This window comes from Stenella coeruleoalba (genome assembly GCF_951394435.1).
Source record: "Stenella coeruleoalba genome assembly, chromosome: 19".
In the NCBI taxonomy this organism is placed as follows: domain Eukaryota; kingdom Metazoa; phylum Chordata; class Mammalia; order Artiodactyla; family Delphinidae; genus Stenella; species Stenella coeruleoalba.
Genome location: NC_137165.1, coordinates 9,237,336 through 9,256,884, shown reverse-complemented (window position 1 = coordinate 9,256,884; position 19,549 = coordinate 9,237,336). Strand labels below are relative to the sequence as shown.

At 53.5% G+C, this 19,549-nt stretch overlaps 2 protein-coding genes across 2 annotated transcripts; both read left to right on the top strand.

Annotated features, from left to right (window-relative positions):
• The first annotated feature begins 791 nt into the window (after positions 1–791).
• WRAP53 (WD repeat containing antisense to TP53) lies at positions 792–12,486 on the top strand. Its single transcript, XM_079905253.1, has 10 exons — positions 792–1,454; positions 1,605–1,703; positions 2,192–2,303; positions 10,033–10,121; positions 10,311–10,401; positions 10,511–10,643; positions 11,191–11,399; positions 11,607–11,710; positions 11,857–11,991; positions 12,107–12,486. Exons 1-10 carry the CDS (start codon positions 1,051–1,053, stop codon positions 12,351–12,353), a joined length of 1,623 nt encoding a protein of 540 aa, XP_079761379.1. The 5' UTR covers positions 792–1,050; the 3' UTR covers positions 12,354–12,486.
• A 1,539-nt stretch (positions 12,487–14,025) lies between these two features.
• EFNB3 (ephrin B3) lies at positions 14,026–19,237 on the top strand. The gene is made up of 5 exons (XM_079905695.1): positions 14,026–14,600; positions 16,774–17,066; positions 17,236–17,328; positions 17,431–17,535; positions 17,968–19,237. Exons 1-5 carry the CDS (start codon positions 14,479–14,481, stop codon positions 18,375–18,377), a joined length of 1,023 nt encoding a protein of 340 aa, XP_079761821.1. The 5' UTR covers positions 14,026–14,478; the 3' UTR covers positions 18,378–19,237.
• The last annotated feature ends 312 nt before the right edge of the window (positions 19,238–19,549 follow it).

Here is a 19,549-nt window from a genome sequence, read left to right as displayed (position 1 = left end):
AGCAATTCCCCTGCGGGCGGAGGCGATGGGAACTGAGATTAGGAGAGGAGGTGCGGGGAGAGTCAGGATTCTAGCAGTATTGGTACTGTAGCTACTGAGAATCTGGGGTGGGGAAGTTCGACGAGCCAGAGCCGTGAGGGCACAATTGGTGGAAACCATTTTGGTAGAATTCTGCCACTGTGTCAAATATGAAGGTGAAAGGAAGAAAGCCTTTGCACTTGTCGTTCCCTCTGCCTGGAAAACTCCTCTTCCTAAATAGCTGGATAGTTTGTACTCAACAGCTAAATGTCACAGCCCCTATCACTTTCTGAAATGATTTGTTCCTTGCCTTGAATACACAGCAACCTAAGCCTTAGGAGGGCAGAGACCTTGTCTACTATCTTATTCATTGTTGTATTTCCCAGTGCCTAGTACAGTACTGGGTAGCAAGTAAGAGTTCAGTAATAAATATTTATTGAATGAATGAAAAGAGACGGAGGTCTGAAGAATTTAGCGAACGAGATGCAAAAGAGGCTTAAAACCTGTAAAATCAAACATAGCGCTATCGCCCTCTGCAGGTGGGGGAGAGGAGTAGATGCTTTAAGAATGATCGTGGAAGACCGCAGGGGGAGCTCAGGCACTTCTCGCCGAGGCAGAAGCCTTTGGACTACAACTCCCAGCAGCCACTAGGAGCCCCAGGGCTTGATGGGAACATAACCCGTGACCTGTTACGTCCCTGCCCTGTCCCTCCGTGGGTCGCCCGCGAAGTCTGATCCGGGATGCGGAGGTCCAATGGAAAGGTGTGCCCAAATCCCGCGAGAAGAGGTGGCTCGTAGCGACCGAGCAGGCTGAAGAGCGCCGTGCTTTCTAACGTTGCTGTTCCGCGGTTCTCCTGGCCTTCTGCCCCCTCCCGGGGGAAGAAGGAAGGCACTGGTGGGTTTCTCCAGTTCTGCATCCCGATCCGTGCGAACTTTGAAGCGGTCTTGGCCGTTCCGCGGGCCCGGCAGCTGGTAGCCGGCGGGAAGAGAACTGCTTGGCCGCGGCCAATGTCTGCCGCGCTTCCTCTGCAGTATGAAGACACCGGAGGCGCCACTGTTAGCTCCGGACTGCTTTCCTTCAGACCGGGCCCCAGCTCCAGCCCCTCTCTCTCCTCAGGCTTCCCCGATGGATAAAAATACGGACCCTGAACTGATGCCACCGACACCCGATGGCGATGATCCGCCCCAGGTGTCCCCAGATCCCATGGCTGTCTCAGCTGTGTCCCAGGAGCTGGAGGAGGGGGACCCAGCTTCTCTCTCCATTCCCCTGGAAACAGGGTTTGGTATTCCTAGTGAGTTGAGCCCTCGAGTCGAAGAGCAAGAACTTTCTGAAAATGTGAGCCTTCCTGCAGAAGAAACGAACAGGCCAGAGTTGGGTCCCGGAGAAGACGTGGAAGGTGTGTCTGAGGAACCCGCTCCAGAGGATGAGGGATACACGTAAGTGGTGATAGCAGGTGGCTCAGGAATCTGTGGAGATTGGAAGTGTGAGATATATCTTATCCGCCAGTCCTCAGCCCCACTTCTCCAGGCCCATTTCCACTTTGCTTTGGTGAACCCAGGTTTGTTGTTCCCCCATCTTCCTTCCAGCGTCTGGAGCTACAGCTTCTCCCAGGTACCTCGGTTTCTCAGCGGTTCCTGGTCAGAGTTCAGCACCCAACCTGAGAACTTCTTGAAAGGCTGTAAGTGGTAAGTAAGCATAATGGGGCAGGGAGATAATCACGCTCAGGATTTCCACCTTAAAATACCCCAGTTATCTGGGAGAAGGATCCACCATGGTGGGAGAAGGAGTAAGAATTCCTCTGGATTGAGTTTGAATTTCATTTGTGGGCTTCCCTGGTGGCGCAGTGGTTGAGAGTCCGCCTGCCGATGCAGGGGACACGGGTTCGTGCCCTGGTCCGGGAAGATCCCACATGCCGCGGAGCGGCTGGGCCCCTGAGCCATGGCCGCTGAGCCTGCACGTCCGGAGCCTGTGCTCCGCAACGGGAGAGGCCACAACAGTGAGAGGCCCCCGTACCACAAAAAAAAAAAAAAAAAAAAATTTCATTTGTGGTTGTGTGTCTTCTACTTCCTCAAGGTCTTGGGGGTGCTTACCTATACCAGAGGTCAGCTCAGCCCTAGTCCTACACGTGGAAAATACAGGTCTGTCCAGCTTTCTAACTCTTTCCTACTCCTAGGGCCCCTGATGGTTCCTGCATCTTGACCAATAGTGCTGATAACATCCTGCGGATTTACAACCTGCCCCCAGAGCTGTACAATGAGGGGGAGCAGCTGGAATATGCAGAAATGGTAAGGGTAGGAGCTAACTCTGCCCCTTCATCAGACACTGCGCATTTAATTCCTTCCTGTAGATGGAGAAAGTACAGTCCACATGTTTCCTGTTCACAGGCAGGACATCTCACCATGAGGTTCCACAGGTAGCATTTTCTACCCTGAATTCTGAAGTCATTTAAAGAGGTGTTTGTCCTTCTTTAGTTAAGAATATGTGTTTTCCATAAAAGACTAGTGGATTTCTCACGGTGGTTTTTTTTTTTTTTTTCTCACGGTGGTTTTTAATTGACTTATAGGTATTTATTGAATGACTACCAGTGTGTCACTTACTGTATTTAGTGTTGGGATAAAGTAATGAATGTGACAGATGAAGAGCTGCTTTGCTTTCTTGTATGGGACGTAGACAACAAACGTAGTCCAATAAATAATCAAGTTCATGACAGATTATAATAAATGCTACGAAGGAAATCAACAGAATGAGGAGAGACTAACTAGAGGATGCCGCTTTAGACAAAACGGTCGGTCAGGGAGGGACTCTGAAAAAGAGACATTTGAGCTGAGACCTGAAGGATGATGAGATCAGTCATGTGAAGAGCTATAGAAAGAGCGTTCCAGGAAGAGGCAAAGATGCTACAAAGACCCAGAGCTGGAGAAGAGCTTTGTGTGTTCAAGGAACAGAAAGAAAGCCAGTGTGCCTGGACCAAGGCCAGTGAGGGGGAAAGCCTGGTGAGGGTGGAGAGGTGGCTAGCAGCCACATCTTGTCAGATCTTGTGGGTAGGGCATTTGGAGTGTTTTTGGGGAAGCCGTGGGAGAGATTTTAAAAGAGAAGAACAAAATAATGGTTAGAGAATAGATTGTGAGTGGGCAAGAGTGGAGACTCATTAGGAGGCATTTGTCATGGTCCAGGCGAGAAATGATGTTGGCTTGTGCTAGGATGATACCAGGTGAGATAGATGTGGGTGGATTTGAAGTATATTTCACAGGACTTGGAAGTCAATTGGGTGGATGGGGGTACAGTTTACTCAGAGGATATGAAGAGGTATTGGGACAGAAGTCAAGGGTTTTTAGGTACTTTATTTTTTTTATTTTTAAAAAATAACTTTATTATAAATAAATAAATTTATTTATTTATTTATTTTTGGCTGTGTTGGGTCTTCGTTGTTGTGCACGGGCTTTTCTCTAGTTGTGGTGAGCGAGGGCTACTCTTCATTGTGGTGGCTTCTCTTGTTGCGGAGCACAGGCTCTAGGCACACAGGCTTCAGTAGTTGTGGCAAGTGGGCTCAGTAGTTGTGGCTCGCGGGCTCTAGAGCGCAGGCTCAGTAGTTTTGGCTCACGGGCTTAGTTGCTCCGCGGCATGTGGAATCTTCCCAGACCAGGGCTCAAACCCGTGTCTCCTGCACTGGCAGGCGGATTCTTAACCACTGCGCCACCAGGGAAATCTGGGCTTTTAGATACTTTAAATGTGAAATGTAAAGCTAAGGAGAGACTTTGCGAAGGGCGCTAGGGATATACTTTGGAAGCGGGAGAGCATGTCGATGGTATCTTGTGTCTTGAGAACGGAGTCAATCTCAAGAGAGAGGTAGATGAAGAAGAAGGCTCAAGCAGAGCCTGGAACACTCCAGCACATGGAGGTGGGTGCAGGAGAAATTATAAAAGTGGAGGCAAAGAGTCATGTCTCATGCTGTTAAGAGTGAGGGCAAATTTAGAGAATGACCCAAGAAGACATAGTGACCTTGACGAGAGCACTTTCAGAGAAGTGCTGGAGGTAGAAGGTAATTAGGGTAGGAGGAAGAGAGAATTCTTTGGAAGTGTTTTCCTGTGAAAGGGAGCTGAGAAATGGAATGGTGACCGGAGGGAATGTGGGGCTAAAGAAAGGTGAACAAGATGCTTCTGTGAGGTCAGAATTACCCCACAAGAGAGGGAGGAATTGCTGCTGTTGTCGGGGATGGTGACGAAGTCCCTGCGTGGCTGGGTGAAGACAGGATCCAGAGCACATTGAAGGACTAGACTGACAGGCGCAGAACCCTTCCTTGCCGTGGGAAGAAAGGCAGAGGATGCGTTCAGAGGCAGCTGTTTGGTCGTGGGAAGATTTGGGTGTCTCTGTCTCTTGGCTTCTCAGTGAAGCATAAAGGGGATGTTATCAGCTGAAAGCAGAGTGTTGTGGGGAGAGAGCAGAAGGTGTGAGATGATCGGTCCTGGGGAGAAGAAAATCAAAACCACCAAGGAATGCTTGGTGTAGAGTAGCATTGCTATTCTTTGCTCAGTGCCCACTAGAAATTTGTTGTCAACCATGTAAAGTGAGACCAGTTAGCATGGTTGTGCATCTTTCCCCAGTAAGTTGACTGTAGTTTCTTTGTTTGTAAAATGAGGATGATAATAATAGCACCCACCTCATAGAGTTGTGGCGAGGATTAAAAGAATTAGGGTAGGACTTCCCTGGCGGTCCAGTGTTTCAGATTCCATGCTTCCACTGCATGAGGCACGGGTTGGGTCCCTGGTGGGGGAACTAAGATCCTGCATGCTGTGTGGCACAGCCAAAAAAAAAAAAAGAATTAGGGTAAAGTGCTTAAAGTATTGCCTGGCATGTAGTCAGTGTTCAGTACATGCTAGTAGTCCTTGGTGTTAGTTGGATGCAAGCATGGACTAGAAGGAATAGGAGGTCTGGCTGGGGTTTGCCAGGAGAGAAAGACAAGGGGTGTTTCGAGAGTGTCTGCAGGGATACTTTGAGAGTGTCTGCAGGGGTACACCTGTTGTGCTTGACCAGAGTGTAAAGTGGGTAAGAAAATGGATTGTGAATGGGTTTCTGATGAAGCTGAACAATTGTGGTGGAAATGGCAGAGCAAGGGAGCTGGGTGGGTTGGAGATGGTGGTCAGAGACTGTAGTGATGACTCGACTGGGAGTGGGCCCCTGGTGTAGAGTGAGGGCCACGGCCGTGGGTGCTAAGGAAGTCAAGGAATGGCAGAGGCCAGGGTGTTGGGTGTTTTTATTCATTCTTTCATTGATTCATTCATTCAACAAGTTTTCATTGAGCGCATTCTATGTGCCAGGCTTGTTTTTAGCTGCTAGGGGTCAGTCAGGAACAAAACAGACCAAAGTCTGTGTCTTTGTGAAGCTTCTATTCTAGTGTGAGAAACAGGCAATAAAGAAATAACACAGTGAAATATATATCTGACAAGTACCACGGAGAACGATAAAGCAGAGAGGAGGACTGGGGGAATTCATTCAATTTTAAAAAGGGAGGTTGGGGGCATTCCCTGGCAGTCCAGTGGTTAGGATTTGGTGCTTTCACTGCCATGGCCCCGGGTTCAATCCCTGGTCTGGGAACTGAGATCCTGCAAACCGTGCGGTGCAGCCAAAAATAAAAATAAAAAGGGCGGTCGGAGAAGCCTTCACTATTCAGGTGACATTTGAGCAGAGATCTGAGGGAGTCAGGGAGTGAACCAACGTGATATTTTGGGGAAGAATGTGCTGGGCAGAGAGAACTGCAAGCTCAAAGTCCTGGTGGAAGTGCACGTCACCGAGAGTAACAGTATTTGTGGGGAGCGAGAGACTGAACCAGGAGATGAAAGTCTCAGTGAATGAGGGAGGGAAACAAAAACAGGGAGCTAATGTGATGGCAGGAACTGCAGAGGAGGTGGAGTTTGGAGGGGTGAAAAGATTTGGAAATGACCTTGATGTTTGTACTGAGGAGGGGGGTGAGAATGAAAGACATTTCAGCCTGAGAAAGCCACAGCATCGGGCAGGTCCAGGTGGGTGGACAGGGCATTCCGAGAAGATGCAAGATAAGGGAGTTTGAAGATTCTAGAGTGGGAATTTCAGAGGCCAAGGGGTAAGGATTTGGGGGGCAGGGAGGAGTGTGGGATTGGGGCCGATCAGGGAGTGTGTTGAGCAGCGAGCAGGTGGTGGTGAGACCAGATGGCCCGGAAGCCTGGGACTTCTTTGGTGCCTGAGGTTCGTGGGAGTGCCGGGCCTTGATGGTGAAAGAAGGGTGCGTTCCGGGGACGGTCCTGAACGCCTGCCTAACCTGCATCTCTGTGAGATCGGAGGCTGCAGACATGTGAATTCTGTGTGCAAGCTGTAAGGCACTCCTAGCCCTGGTTCCTGGAACAGAAACCAGTGGTGTCCAGAAACCAGGGCTGGGTGGGCGTGGCACAGCCAGCCTGAAAGAGTTCAGGAGTAGGGGTAGTTAGAGGAGACTGGAAATGTGAGAGGTCAAATATTTATTGTACACATTCACTTGAGAAAAATGAGAATGTTAAAAAGGGAAAAAGGTGGGAATTCCCTGGCGGTCCAGTGGTTACGGTTCGGTGCTCTCATTGCCAAGGGCCCAGGTTCAGTCCCTGGTGAGGGAGCTAAGATCCCACAGGCTGCGTGGTGTGGCTGAAAAAAAAAGGGAAAAAAGGCATTGTTACCTACCACTCTACAAGATTCAGCCCTTTAAGTTTTTCTACATTCTTTCTAAGCTCTGTCCAGGCACTGGAGCTCTCTCTGTGGTTGTAACTCTTTGGTAGATGGTTTTGTACACTGTTTTTTCTTTTAACAATCATATCGTAAATGTTTTTCACGGTGTTCCAGTGTTCATAGTTATGCTTAATGGTGTATGGTATTTCACTGACTGCCTATGATAGTTTTCTTACCTGTTCACCTGTTTTGGACTTTTGGGTTGTTTCCAGGATTTTTATATCATAAATTATTTTTCAGTGAACATCTCCATGTGTTTTGATGGAGATTCTTCAGAGAATCAGAGAAATTTTACAAGTAAGAAACACCCCAGGTCAGAGAGAATCAATATCTCGTTTTTAAGTCTTGTGATACAGATAGTCAATTTGTTTTCGAAAGCTTTTTGTGCTGCTTATTCTTTTTATTATTATTATTATTGCTGTTGGCAATATGAGTGTACCAATTCTATCATAGCCTAAATACCTAAATACTCATTAGGCATTTTCATTTTTAATGTCTGCAAGTTTAGTATGGAAATGGACAACATTTGTATAGGTGGGGAAATTGGGGTATTTTCGTACATCTGTGTACTGCTTCTTCCCACCATAGTTTCCCAATTCCTCCCCTCCCTTCTCCACCTTTTCACAGAGCTTTCTGGAACTCCTGTTTCTAACTCTCCACTTCTTCGCTGAGTACTCTCTGTACCCCGTGGCTCTTGCCTGAGGCTTTCCCTTTCCTGTACCCTCTCTGGGAGGGACTGTGCATCCTCTGTGCCCCACATATCTCAGGTTGGAGAGGGAGTGTCCTCATTCCTAAATGCTATATCCAGACGATTGCTCTTTCACTTTGTAAAAACTTTTCCTTTGACGCTTATGCTGTCCAATTGTCCCTAACTCACCGAGGACATTGGCATCTCATAGCCTTCCTGTGCACCCCAAGTCCTTCCACCATCTTGGTGACCTCAGGTATCCAAACCAAAAGCCAGGGTCTCCTCCTTTAATCTTCCTTTTCCCTAACCCCCATGTCCAGTTAATTACCAAATCCCATCAAGTTCTTGTGATCTTCCTAATCTATCCACTTTACTTGACTGCCTCTGTTTTAATTCAAGTTGCTATTATTTTGGGCCTTATGTTATTGGAACGGTCTTCTGTTTCCTTTTCCCATTAAAACATTTGACTGCTGATTGTACACTAGGTGTTGGGGAAACAGTGGTGAGCAAGACAGACATGATTCCTGCCTTCTCAGATGGGTACGCTGTAGCGTGGAGGGCACAGAGGGCTCTTGGAACGTGGAGCAGGGCACCTGGCTCAGCTCGAGGGATTGGGGAGGCTTCCCAGTGGAGGGAGTGTCTAAGAGACCCAAAGGATGATTAGGATTCAACCAGGAAGAGTCGCTGGGGGAAGTGAAGGAAGACTATTCCAGACTTGGAGACTAGTGTGCGTGAAAGCGTGCAGTTCAGGAGTGTAGGGAGTTGGCACCTTCTAGGAACTGAGAGTCAGGATGATGGGACGTGGAGCTATTACAAGAGTGAATACAGGGATGAGGGATGAGCCTGGAAAGGTGGGTATGGCGTAGACGCCTGATAAGGGAAGGCTTCATAGGAGATTGGGTTTTATACCGAGGGTTTTGGGGAGGCACTGCAATGTTTTAAGCAGGAGAGTGATGCTGTACAGGATTCCAGGGGCCTCAGTGTGGCTGCAGGGTGGAGAATGGAGGGGCAGATTGGAGTGTGGGGTGCAGGGAGGCTGGGGGAACGTGTAGAAATGCTAGCAAGAAGGCAGTGGCTTCACGTGGGATTGAAGGCAAGGGGACAGGTTCAGGCGAACCTAGGAGGTGCAATTGGCAAGCTCTGGCCTTGGGTTGGACCAGGAGAGGAAGGGGAGTGAAGGGTAGTAGTAGTCAAGGTGCTCACATTTCAGGCTTGAGAACTGGGTGGGGAGCCCAGGAGGAGCAGCAGGTTCACAGGCTGCAGAGGCTGGGTCTGTTCCAGAGAAACTGAGTTTGAGGACCCCGAGGGATACCCCAGTGGAGCTTTCCACCAGGCAGTCGGATGCAAGGGTTCAGGGTGGAGAAGTGGACCCTGCATTCACGGCTGGGTGACATCACCCAAGGGCCAAAGGGGTGACGTCACCCCGCCAAAGGACTGGTATCCAACTGATGTAAAGATTTCCTTCAAGTCAGTAAGAAAAAAGCAACAACCTAGGAGAAAACTGAGCAAAAACTAGGAAAAGGTGCCCTTAAACACAAAAATGTCTAACTTCACTGGTTAGATATTGAGAAACGCCAGTTTATATCATAATGAAATACCATTTCACAGCCTTCAAATTGAGAAAAATTTGAAAGTCTGACAACACCAAGGGGATGCAGAGCAACAGGCGCTCGTACACGCTGCTGGGGGGAGAGTAAATTTGGATGAGCACTTTGGGAAAAACGTGACATGATCTAGTAGAGCTGGCAGAGCGCAGACTGTAGAACCCCAGTGATTCCCTCTTTAGCAGAAACTGCAGAGAAGCCCTCCCACACGGGTACCAGAATGTTACAGCACACTAGCCAGAAATTGGGAAAACACCAGTGACTGTCAGTGGAGAGGGATGGGTGAGTGGAGCGCTGTACAGCAGGGAAGATGCATGAATTTGAGCTCAGCGTGTCACCGTAATCTCACAGTCGCAGTGGGATGCATACAGCTCGCCACCATTCATATTAAGTTTAACAGCACGCAAGACCATGGTATATATTGGTTTTTTCTCTGTCTGAATGTATTCCTAAAGAAATACACGAGAGTGATAAATTCAGGATGGTGTTTACCTTTGAGGGAGGGTTTCACTGGGAAGAGCTTTTAACCGTTTGGTAAAATATTTTGCTTCTTAAGCTACGTGGAGGACTCACAGGGTTTGCTTGGCTTTGTTTTAATACTTCTTTGCTTGTTTGAACTTTTCAGTAATTTTTTTTAGAGGATCAAATGGCGCCTGGTAGGCACTCGGTAGATATTTGTATCATTGGTTGGTTCTTTGTTTCTGGGTTGGGATATTACTTGTTTCTTCCTCTCTAAGTGTTGAAAAAGCAAAAGGGTAAATCTGCATGGCTTTTGGTGGCCCAAGTCTGATGTTAAAGTCTGAGTTAAACCTTGAACTTTGAGATCAAGATCCTGTTCTTCAGGATCTGCCTTCTGCCTTCTCCTACCTGGTCTGCCTTCTCCTACCTGGTTAAGTGCCCACAGAGCATCTCCCTCTGCCATAAAACTGCTAGATTTCCGAGTGGGCCTCCTTTTCCCGCCAGTGACCCAGGCATCCCCGCATCTCTGTCCAGGCTCCCGTCCTTCGAATGGTGGAAGGCGACACCATCTATGATTACTGCTGGTATTCTCTGATGTCTTCAGCCCAACCAGACACCTCCTAGTAAGTGATGTCTTTCGCCTCCCCTCCCCGCCGCCCCCATTTCAAGGGGACCCTCCACTGAGAGAGTCAGGGGTCTCGGGAGGAGGAAAGCTTGCTGTGCCCTTCAGATGTGAGCTGAGAGGGCCGGTCAGTTGGCTTCCTCCCCTTCCTTTGACAGCACTGGGGCCTCAGTGTCCGTGTCTCTCTCAGCGTGGCCAGCAGCAGCCGGGAGAACCCGATTCACATCTGGGATGCCTTCACTGGAGAGCTCCGGGCTTCCTTTCGCTCCTACAACCACCTGGTAGGGACCTCCCCGCCCAGTCCCAGGGCTCGTCCTGGCCCAGCTCTCCTTCCTTGAGAATGGCTGAGGCTCTTTGCTAGGCCTATTTCCAGCCCTTTCCCACCCCCAGGACGAGCTGACGGCAGCCCACTCGCTCTGCTTCTCCCCGGATGGCTCCCAGCTCTTCTGTGGCTTCAACCGGACCGTGCGTATCTTCTCCACGTCCCGGCCCGGCCGCGACTGTGAGGTCCGAGCCACGTTTGGTAAGCAGTCCACGCCTCTGAGGGAGGAGGAGAGAAAAGGGCCCAGCCACGTGCGGAGGGGCCTTGTGTGAGCCAGGGGGTCACGTGCAGGGTTGAGGCGGGGGTCACATCATCCTCAGTACAGACCTGTGGGGCAGGTTGGGCCCAGTGCGCAGGGAAGAAAACAGACTCAGGGAGGGGACGAAACTTTACTTCTGGGTAAAGAGCTGGTTCGCTTTTGAGCCCCGTGCCCTGTACCTTTTGATCTCCAAAATCTTGGTATCTCCAGGAAACTGGAGGTAAAGCTGATTCCCTTTTCCTATAAGCCTTCTGCTTTCCAGCCCTTCAAGGAAAAACAGGTTTGAGAGGGAAGAAGTGGGGCTTTGCAGGGGATAGAAGGATCTAGGGAGCATCAGAGGTCTTCATCCTGCTTAAAACGAATGGGGTGGGGGAGGCACTGAGTCCAGCACATGGGCTCTGGGACGGGAGACAGAGGTGCACCTCTGATTAGCGTGGTTAATGCCAGGTGCTCTTGCGCTCTCCCCGACTTTGTTCCTTCCCTTTCTAGCAAAAAAGCAGGGCCAGAGCGGCATCATCTCCTGCATAGCCTTCAGTCCAACCCAGCCCCTCTATGCCTGTGGCTCCTACGGGCGCTCCCTGGGTCTGTACACCTGGGACGATGGCTCCCCTCTTGCCTTGCTGGGAGGGCACCAAGGGGGCATCACCCACCTCTGTTTCCACCCCGATGGGAATCGCTTCTTTTCAGGAGCCCGTAAGGTAGGGATCATGTTCTGAGATCCCAAAGCAGGGGGGTAAAAGGCAGGAGTGGGGATGTAGTCTGTGCTGTGTTGGGAGATGGGCATGGGAAAAAAAAAATCAACCCAGCTAAAGGCGTGCTTATAAAACTGGAGGGAAGCAGGCATGTGTTGGGAGTGGGGGAGTGGAGGGTGGAAACGATTCTAGGCTCCTGTTCTTTGTTCTTAGGATGCTGAGCTTCTGTGCTGGGATCTCCGGCAGCCTGGGCGTCCACTGTGGTCCCTGAGTCGTGAAGTGACCACCAATCAGCGCATCTACTTTGATCTGGACCCGTGAGTGACTGTGGGCCCTTCCTGCCCAGGGTCTTGATGCCCCCAGGGATGCCAGAGCCCACCTGTAGGGTCCCAGCCCCTGACCGTGCAGGGTTCCTGCCCCCGGTGATGCCTGCATGCCAGCAAGCCTCTCCTCTCTTCCCCAGGAGCGGGCAATTCCTAGTGAGCGGCAGCACAAGCGGGGCCGTCTCCGTGTGGGACACCGGTGCGGCTGGGCACGAGGGGAGGCCGGAGCCAGTGCTGAGCTTCCTGCCCCAGAAGGACTGCACCAATGGAGTGAGGTCATAAGTTAATTCTGCAGATTTGGGGGCTTGGGTTGGGGAGAAAGGTAAATCCCTGAGGGAGCAAGCATCCTGGCTCATGGTGCTGACTGGCGCCGCCCATCTCTCCCTACAGCCTGCACCCTAGCCTGCCTCTGCTGGCCACTGGCTCCGGTCAGCGTGTGTTTCCGGAGCCCACGGAGAGTGGGGACGAGGGGGAGGAGGAGGTGGACCTTCCCCTGCTCTCCATGCGCCACGTCCACCTTGAATGTCAGCTTCAGCTCTGGTGGTGTGGGGGCGGCCCGGATACCAGTGTCCCTGATGCTCACCAGGACGAGAAGGGACAGGGAGGGACAGAGGGAGGTGGGCGTGAGTTTATATAAAAAGGTTTTATATGGTATTAGAGTCTTTGTGTCTCTATGGGGAGGCAGATGATGGAGCTGGGGCCGGGAGGGGTACCAGCGGGCTCCCTGGTCCAGCAGCACTGGGGACTGGCATATTGTTCCTGAAACCAGGCTTGAGAGGTGGGACTAGGCGGGAACCAATGGGGCTGCTGAGCTTGGTGTGAAGTCAAGTAAGTGGGGGGTGGGGCTTCATGCCATTGACTGGCTGGTTGCTAGGCAACTTGGTAAACTGAAGGGGGGAACCTGTTTGAAATCTCACTCCCAAGGTGGGGGCAGCAGGGGTCAGGTGAGTGTGGCTGAGCAGGAGTGGCAGGAGCTGTGTGTCAGACTGTTGCGTGTGACTGTGTGAGACTGTGCAGATGGTGACAGACAAGACACCCGCTCACTCCCGCTCAACACTATTTACCATCATCCAGCAGCAGAGGGACCATTAGTCAGCTCTGGGGGAAGGGGAGCAGGAGGACCGCCTCCCCCCTCCCCCCCCGGACTCCCCCAGGAGGCAGGTGACTGAGTAGCCAGAGTCAAGGGCACACATGAAAGAGTAAAGGTGCCGAAAAACGCACATGTCACATTCTGTATTCCCGTTAGATGCAGGACAAGGGCGAGAGTCATTAAGTAGCTGTCGCTGGTCTGGTTTCTTCATTTATCAGCTCTGTCTTTTTGAGGGGTATGTTATTTCAAGCAGTGGCTCCCCCCCTCCCCCCACCTTGCCACACACTGAGAAGGGGGTCTCTGAAGAGATACTGTCAGCAGAGGATTTGATTCTGGACCTCACAGCCTAAGGGAAGGTCCTGGAGGCCTGTGACAACTAGAGAGGGGAGAGGAATGTCACCTCTGCCCAGAGGTGCTGAAAGCCAGGGTTCTTACACCCAAAAAGGCAAATCCTCCTCCCTTCCCCCAGGATAATTGGAAACAGCCCTTCCGGCTGCATGCGGGTTTTGGGTTGTAGGTTCTCCCTATCTCCCGGCCCCATTTCTCCCCACAACCATCTAAGAAGGGCCCAAGTTTACCCCCGAATCTCTTGCCTTTCGTCAACCTCCAGATAGCAGTAGAGGGTCTAGGAGGCTGTGACAAAAGAGACCCCAGGAGTGGGAGTTCAGCAGCCTGGGTCTGGTTTCGGCTTTATCCCAGATTCCTCGTGTGACCTTGGGCAAGTCACGGGGCCTCTCTGAGCCTCAGTTTCTTCATCACTGCCACGGGGATCCTTAAGCCCTGCCCTTCCCACTTCACACAGGTAGTCGAGAAGGTCAACTCAGCCCACTTTGTAAAGTGCGGAGCCTTCAAGGTTATTATTATTCTCTCCAGACCTCCCCGGAGCAGCGGTGTTGTTTTGGGATGGGGGAGGAGGGGGCTGCGGGAGCGAAAGGGGCTGGGTTCCTCGGGGTGGAGAGGGCGAGAGCCTTTCTGGATTTGAGGGAGCGGAAGATTCCAACCGCTCGGGCGATCCGAGGGCAGGAGGGGAGGTGGGCAGAAACTAAGCCAGAGCCGGAGAGTTGCAGAGACAAAGGGGGCGTGAGAGACCGCGCGGGGGAGTGAGGCGGGGCGGCGGGGTGAGGGCTGGGAGGTGCGCGAGGTGAGGGAGGTGTGGGGGGCGTGGGCTGCATGATCGCCCGCTCCGACTCGGGCTCCAGCTCCGGTTTTTCCCTCCGCCATCCTCTCCCCCTCCCCGCCTCTCCTTTAACTCCCCCCTCCTGGGCTCAGGACTGGTTGGTTTCCTCCCTTAGCCCGCTGCCCTCAATCCCGGCGAGGCTGGGGCTCCGGCTCGGCGCCCCCTTCCCCGCTCCCTAGCCCGGCGCCCCATGCCGCCCCCGCCCGGTCCCCGGCTCCCCCTGTCCCCCACTTAGGCCCGCTCATAAATACCGGGGTGCCGGCGCGTGGGCCGGGGGCGCAGGGCGCCTGCAGACGGCCCCTGGAAGGGCTTCTGCGGGCGGAGCGCTCCGGAGAGGGGACGCGGGTGGAGCAGGAAGCGGGTCCGCGTGGGAGCGGGGGGCATCAGCCACCCGGGTGGCCGGGGCAGAATAGCCCGGGCGGCCAAGGCAGTCACCCCAGGGGGTGAGCGACTTTGGGGGAGTTGGTGCCCCGCCCCCCAGGCCTTGGCGGGGTCATGGGGGCCCCCCATTCTGGGCCGGGGGGCGTGCGAGTCGGGGCCCTGCTGCTGCTCGGTTTTTTGGGACTGGTGTCTGGGCTCAGCCTGGAGCCCGTCTACTGGAATTCGGCGAATAAGAGGTGAGCGGCCCGGGGGTGGGGATACCCCACACCCTGTGGGCAGGGAGTCTGGAAGCCTTAGGGACTTTGGGGGGCTGGGTTCTCGGAGCTGGGAGGAGGCGGAGGGAGGGTGCTGGTGATCGGATGTGAGCTGATGGGCAACCAGACAGAGGTGGTCTTGGGAGCCAGACTCGCGGGTCACGCACAGAGCTGGATGCGGGTGGTGACAACCATGTGTCAGGAGTTTGAAAGACCCCCAAGGGGCAAGGATTCGAAAGATCATGGGTAGCCGGGAGGACAGTGGAGTGGTTATTTGGGTTTGTGGGAGACCTGTGTGGTGTCGGGGGCTGGGCTTAGACGGAGCCTGGTTAATGTCAGCTCTCAGGAGAGCAGCTGAGTAGGTGCTGCTGAGGCGCTGAGAGGAAGGGCAGGGTGCCTCCCTCCCCAGAAGGGACTCAGTGGTGGAAATGGGAGGGAAGGGCTCTCAGTTTGGGGGCTCTGGGGACAACTCCCCCAAGGCTTTTTGACCCTTCTTCACACATCCGTCTCCTAACTCTTGCCCACAGCCAGAGGGTCTGTGAGTCCTTGGTGGAACAATTTCCCAACCAGAAGATTTTCCTGCCTTCCTGGCTTGGAGATTTCTTTCTGGAAGAAGCCTGGAGCCCCCTAGAGCCCCCACTTTCCCTCTCGCATCTGGAGTCCTGAGGACTCCGTTGCCCCCTCCCCCATCTTTGCTGCAAACTCTTCCATCAGACCCGCTGTTCTGAGGCATGCTTGCTTTGCTCTGAAAACAGGCCAGGGGTCAGACGAAACTTCAAGCCACACAGAGTAGGACAGAACCCTTGGGAGGTCATTTGGGTCCCTTGCCTCCATGCAGATCCTACTCCCCTTTAGCAAAAGAGTTTCGTGTTTTGAAAACTTCCTAATTGCCTGGGGAGGCTGTGTGAGGCCATGCAAAGAGGGTGTGCTTTGGAGCTCATCAAATCCTAGGTCTTAATCCTAGCTCTGCTGCTTTCTGTTGTGTGGCCTTGGGCAAGTCACTTAACCTTCCTGAGTTTGTATCCTCAATCCTTACAGGTTTTATGAAGATTAGAGGTAAGGTATTTGAACATATTATATGCTCATTAAAGGAGAACTAGGGTAATTATTCTTCCTCTCTTTACTTCACAGCTTCCCTCACATTTCCTGCCCTGGCCTCCCTCCCATATCTCTTGGGGTCTAATCTCAAATGTCTTTTCCCCTCTCAGTCTTCTACCCACCAACTCCCAGATGCAGTTGGAGTATCAGGAGCAGTGTGAGGATGTAAGTTAGGCTTATCCTGATAGAGCTGAGAAAATGGAGTTAGGGTGTTCTGGGAGCTCTTTGGGATGTTGGGGCAGGGAGGGAGGGGGTTATTTGGGAGTCTGGGAAGGTACCAAGCAGCAGTCCCCTGTGACCAAGTTCTGAGACCCTGTCTGCAGCTGTTGGCAAGTAGTGGCTGTGCTGGGCCAGTGGCTGCCGGGGCTGAGGGAGATGAGGACTTGTGTCAGCTGTGGGTCGAAAAGTCAACTCTTTCAATTCCAAAGCAATAGGGCACTTTCCCTAAGAAGTGTGGGACCTGGGGGAAGTGGGGTACTGAGCAGGGAAATGTCTGGGGCAGCTGTTTCGATTAGCCCCATTTAGGGCCATTGCCAGACCAGGCATTTGTGTCCTGTTACATTGCCTGGGTACTTGGGACACTGGTCTGGATCACCCTCCACACCCCCTCCCCCACCCCACCCCCTTTGCCCTGAAATCACTGAAGTTCAGTGGTGGCCTGTGGGAGGGGAGGCTCTGCCCCCATGGTTGACTGCCATGGAATAGTGAAATCACCCGGGAGGGGTGGGCTGTGTGGTTCCAGAGAGGCCAGCTCCTTGGTAACTGGCATCCTGTTGCCATGGCAACAGGACCGGTGATGGAGCGAGAGATGGCAGTGTGCATGTGGTGAGGGCGGGCTGAAGAGTGCATTTGGGCACACCAAGGGGCAGGAGACCTCTGAGCCTGGCTTCCTGCTGCTTCCGTGAGCTTCCAGAGACCTTAGTGCCTGCTCTGTCAGAACAGACTCTCCACTCAGACAAAGGCTGTCCTGCAGGGATGTGGGGTGAGGGAGGCAAAGCTCTGGGGACCAGACCTCTGACACCTCTCGTCCTTATCCACCTTGCCCTCCTCCCCATAGGTTCCAGGCAGAGGGTGGTTACGTGCTCTACCCTCAGATCGGGGACCGGCTAGACCTGCTCTGCCCCCGGGCCCGGCCTCCTGGCCCCCACTCCTCTCCTAATTACGAGTTCTACAAGCTGTATCTGGTAGGGGGTGCCCAGGGCCGGCGCTGTGAGGCACCCCCTGCCCCAAACCTCCTTCTCACTTGTGACCGGCCAGATCTGGATCTCCGCTTCACCATCAAGTTCCAGGAGTATAGCCCTAACCTCTGGGGCCACGAGTTCCGCTCACACCACGATTACTACATAATTGGTACTGCTGGGCAGCGGGCAGGGTCGAGTGGGGAGGTGCTCCTGGGATGGAGGGCAGATGAGGGAGGGGACCACTGGAGCCACCTCGGGTGGTGTTGGGGCCAGGCATGGAGACAGAATAGGTGTAGACTCTGGAGGGCCAACTTCTCCCTCTGGTTCTTCTCTCCCAGCCACATCGGATGGAACCCGGGAAGGCCTGGAGAGCTTGCAGGGAGGTGTGTGCCTCACTAGAGGCATGAAGGTGCTTCTTCGAGTGGGACAAAGTGAGTGGGGCTGGGGCACACCTCCTAGGGGCCGAGGGGCAGTACCATCGTGGTCAGGGGGCTGCTGTCTCAGCCCCTCTCTCGGCCCTTCCCCGTCTCCAGGTCCCCGAGGAGGGGCTGCCCCCCGAAAGCCTGTGTCTGAAATGCCCATGGAAAAAGACCGAGGGGTGGCCCACAGCCTGGAGCCTGGGAAGGAGAACACAGCAGGTAGGAACCAGGGGTCCAGCCTCCTGTCTTCCCTAGCCTCCTCTGCTCTCGGACCCCAGCTGCCCTAGCTTCACCCTCTCCCTCCCTCCCTCTTCAGTTTTGGGGGCAGTGATACAGGAAAGAGAAGAGAGGATGGGAGGGTGGGAGGGGAATGGAAGCCAAATGAGGAAAAGACTCAATCAGAACTAATTAGCCAAGTCAGTGCTTCAATCAGTGCTGTCAGAGAAGGGGGGAGGACTCCTTGGCATGGAGCTGAAGGGCTGGACACACCTGGATTCCGAGTGGGGCTTGGACGGGAGGGGAAGTGGGGTCCCCAAAGGGCCTGGGCACTGCTGGGGAAACCCATGGGGACCCGCAAAGATGGGTGTCCAGATGCCCGGGTGGCTCCTTCAGCCCCACCCCCTCTTTCCTCCTTCACCCCTTCCCTGCCAGGTGACCCCACCAGCAATGCAACCTCCCGGGGTGCTGAAGGCCCCCTGCCCCCTCCCAGCATGCCCGCAGTGGCCGGGGCAGCAGGGGGGCTGGCGCTGCTCTTGCTGGGCGTGGCAGGGGCTGGGGGTGCCATGTGTTGGCGGAGACGGCGGGCCAAGCCTTCGGAGAGTCGCCACCCTGGTCCTGGCTCCTTCGGGAGGGGAGGGTCTCTGGGCCTGGGGGGTGGAGGCGGGATGGGACCTAGGGAGGCTGAGCCTGGGGAGCTAGGGATAGCTCTGCGGGGCAGTGGGGCTGCAGACCCCCCCTTCTGTCCCCACTATGAAAAGGTGAGTGGTGACTATGGGCATCCTGTGTACATCGTGCAGGATGGGCCCCCCCAGAGCCCTCCAAACATCTACTACAAGGTATGAGGGCTCCTCCGACCTGGCTCTCCTGGATCCAGCCCTTTGTGGGGTGCTCCTCCAGTTTAATTCATGGTTTGAGGGACACCTCTAGCATCTCCTTGGCCCCCTTTGCCCCCCAGCTCCTTTGCTCCTCCTGGCTCTCGCCTCTTCTCCACTTTTAGGATTCCCTAAGACATCCACCCAACGACCGCCTGCCCTCTGGTTGGCTGTGTGTGCCCCTCTCTGTCTCTGTGTTCCTGGGTCCTATTCCCCTGGGGAGGGGGCAAAGATTCAGCCTCTTCGTCTAACCATGACCCAGGGATCCTTGTCCGCCTCACCCACTGAGAGCTAGGGGTGGGAACAGTCTGTCTTTTGGTCGGCACCTCTTTCTGCCTCTCACTGTTTTTCTCTTCTTTTCTCCTCTCTCTCTTATTTTCTGTCTCTCTCTTCTGTCTCTAGGTCTGTTCCTCTTCCCTAGCATCCTCCTCCCTGTACCTCCTTTTATTTACCCTCTTGGCTTCTTATCCTGTACCTCTCCCATCTCCAGGGTGGGGGCATCAAAGCATTTCTCCCCTCAGCTCCCTCTTCTGACTTCTCTTACCAACCACTCCCCTCAGTCTGCCAAAAATGGGGGCCTTATGGGGAAGGCTCTGGCACTCCACCCCAGCTCAGGGCATGGGTAGCAGGGCCTCCTCCTCTGCCCTGCCCCGGGCCTCTACATACTTACTCCAGCCATTTGGGATGGTTGGGTCATGACAGCTACCATGAGAAGTGTCCCGTTTTGTCCAGTGGGCCAATAGCAAGCTATGAACCAGTCAGGACACATGTGGACTTGGTCTGATGCTGAATGGGCCACTTGGGACAGGAAGTGACTTGCTCCAGACAAGAAGTAACCAGGCCTGGACAGAAGTGGCCTGGGAAGTGGAAGCAGTGCAGCAGGAACTGGAAGTGCCTTCATCCAGGACAGGAAGTAGCACTTCTGAAATAGGAAGTGGTCTGGCTGGAACCGGAAGTGGCTTAGTCTGGGGGGTGGGGGGGAGGTGGATGGTTCTTACTCTGTGGAGAAGGGCGGGCAGGAAGAACTTCCCATTTCAGGAGGAAGCTGGAACTTACTCTAAGAAGATCGGGTGGACTGAGGTTCTTCCTAGTATTCAGTGTCACGTGCCAGGATCTCCCTTCCCTTGTTCTCTGTGCTGCTT

Coding starts and splice junctions, on each gene's coding strand:
- EFNB3 (XM_079905695.1), top strand. CDS start 14,479: ATGGGGGCCCCCCATTCTGGGCCGGGGGGCGTGCGAGTCGGGGCCCTG. Junction 17,067..17,235: donor CCACGATTACTACATAATTG/GTACTGCTGGGC, acceptor CTTCTCTCCCAG/CCACATCGGATGGAACCCGG. Junction 17,536..17,967: donor TGGGAAGGAGAACACAGCAG/GTAGGAACCAGG, acceptor CTTCCCTGCCAG/GTGACCCCACCAGCAATGCA.
- WRAP53 (XM_079905253.1), top strand. CDS start 1,051: ATGAAGACACCGGAGGCGCCACTGTTAGCTCCGGACTGCTTTCCTTCA. Junction 1,455..1,604: donor CCAGAGGATGAGGGATACAC/GTAAGTGGTGAT, acceptor TCTTCCTTCCAG/CGTCTGGAGCTACAGCTTCT. Junction 11,400..11,606: donor TCTTTTCAGGAGCCCGTAAG/GTAGGGATCATG, acceptor CTTTGTTCTTAG/GATGCTGAGCTTCTGTGCTG.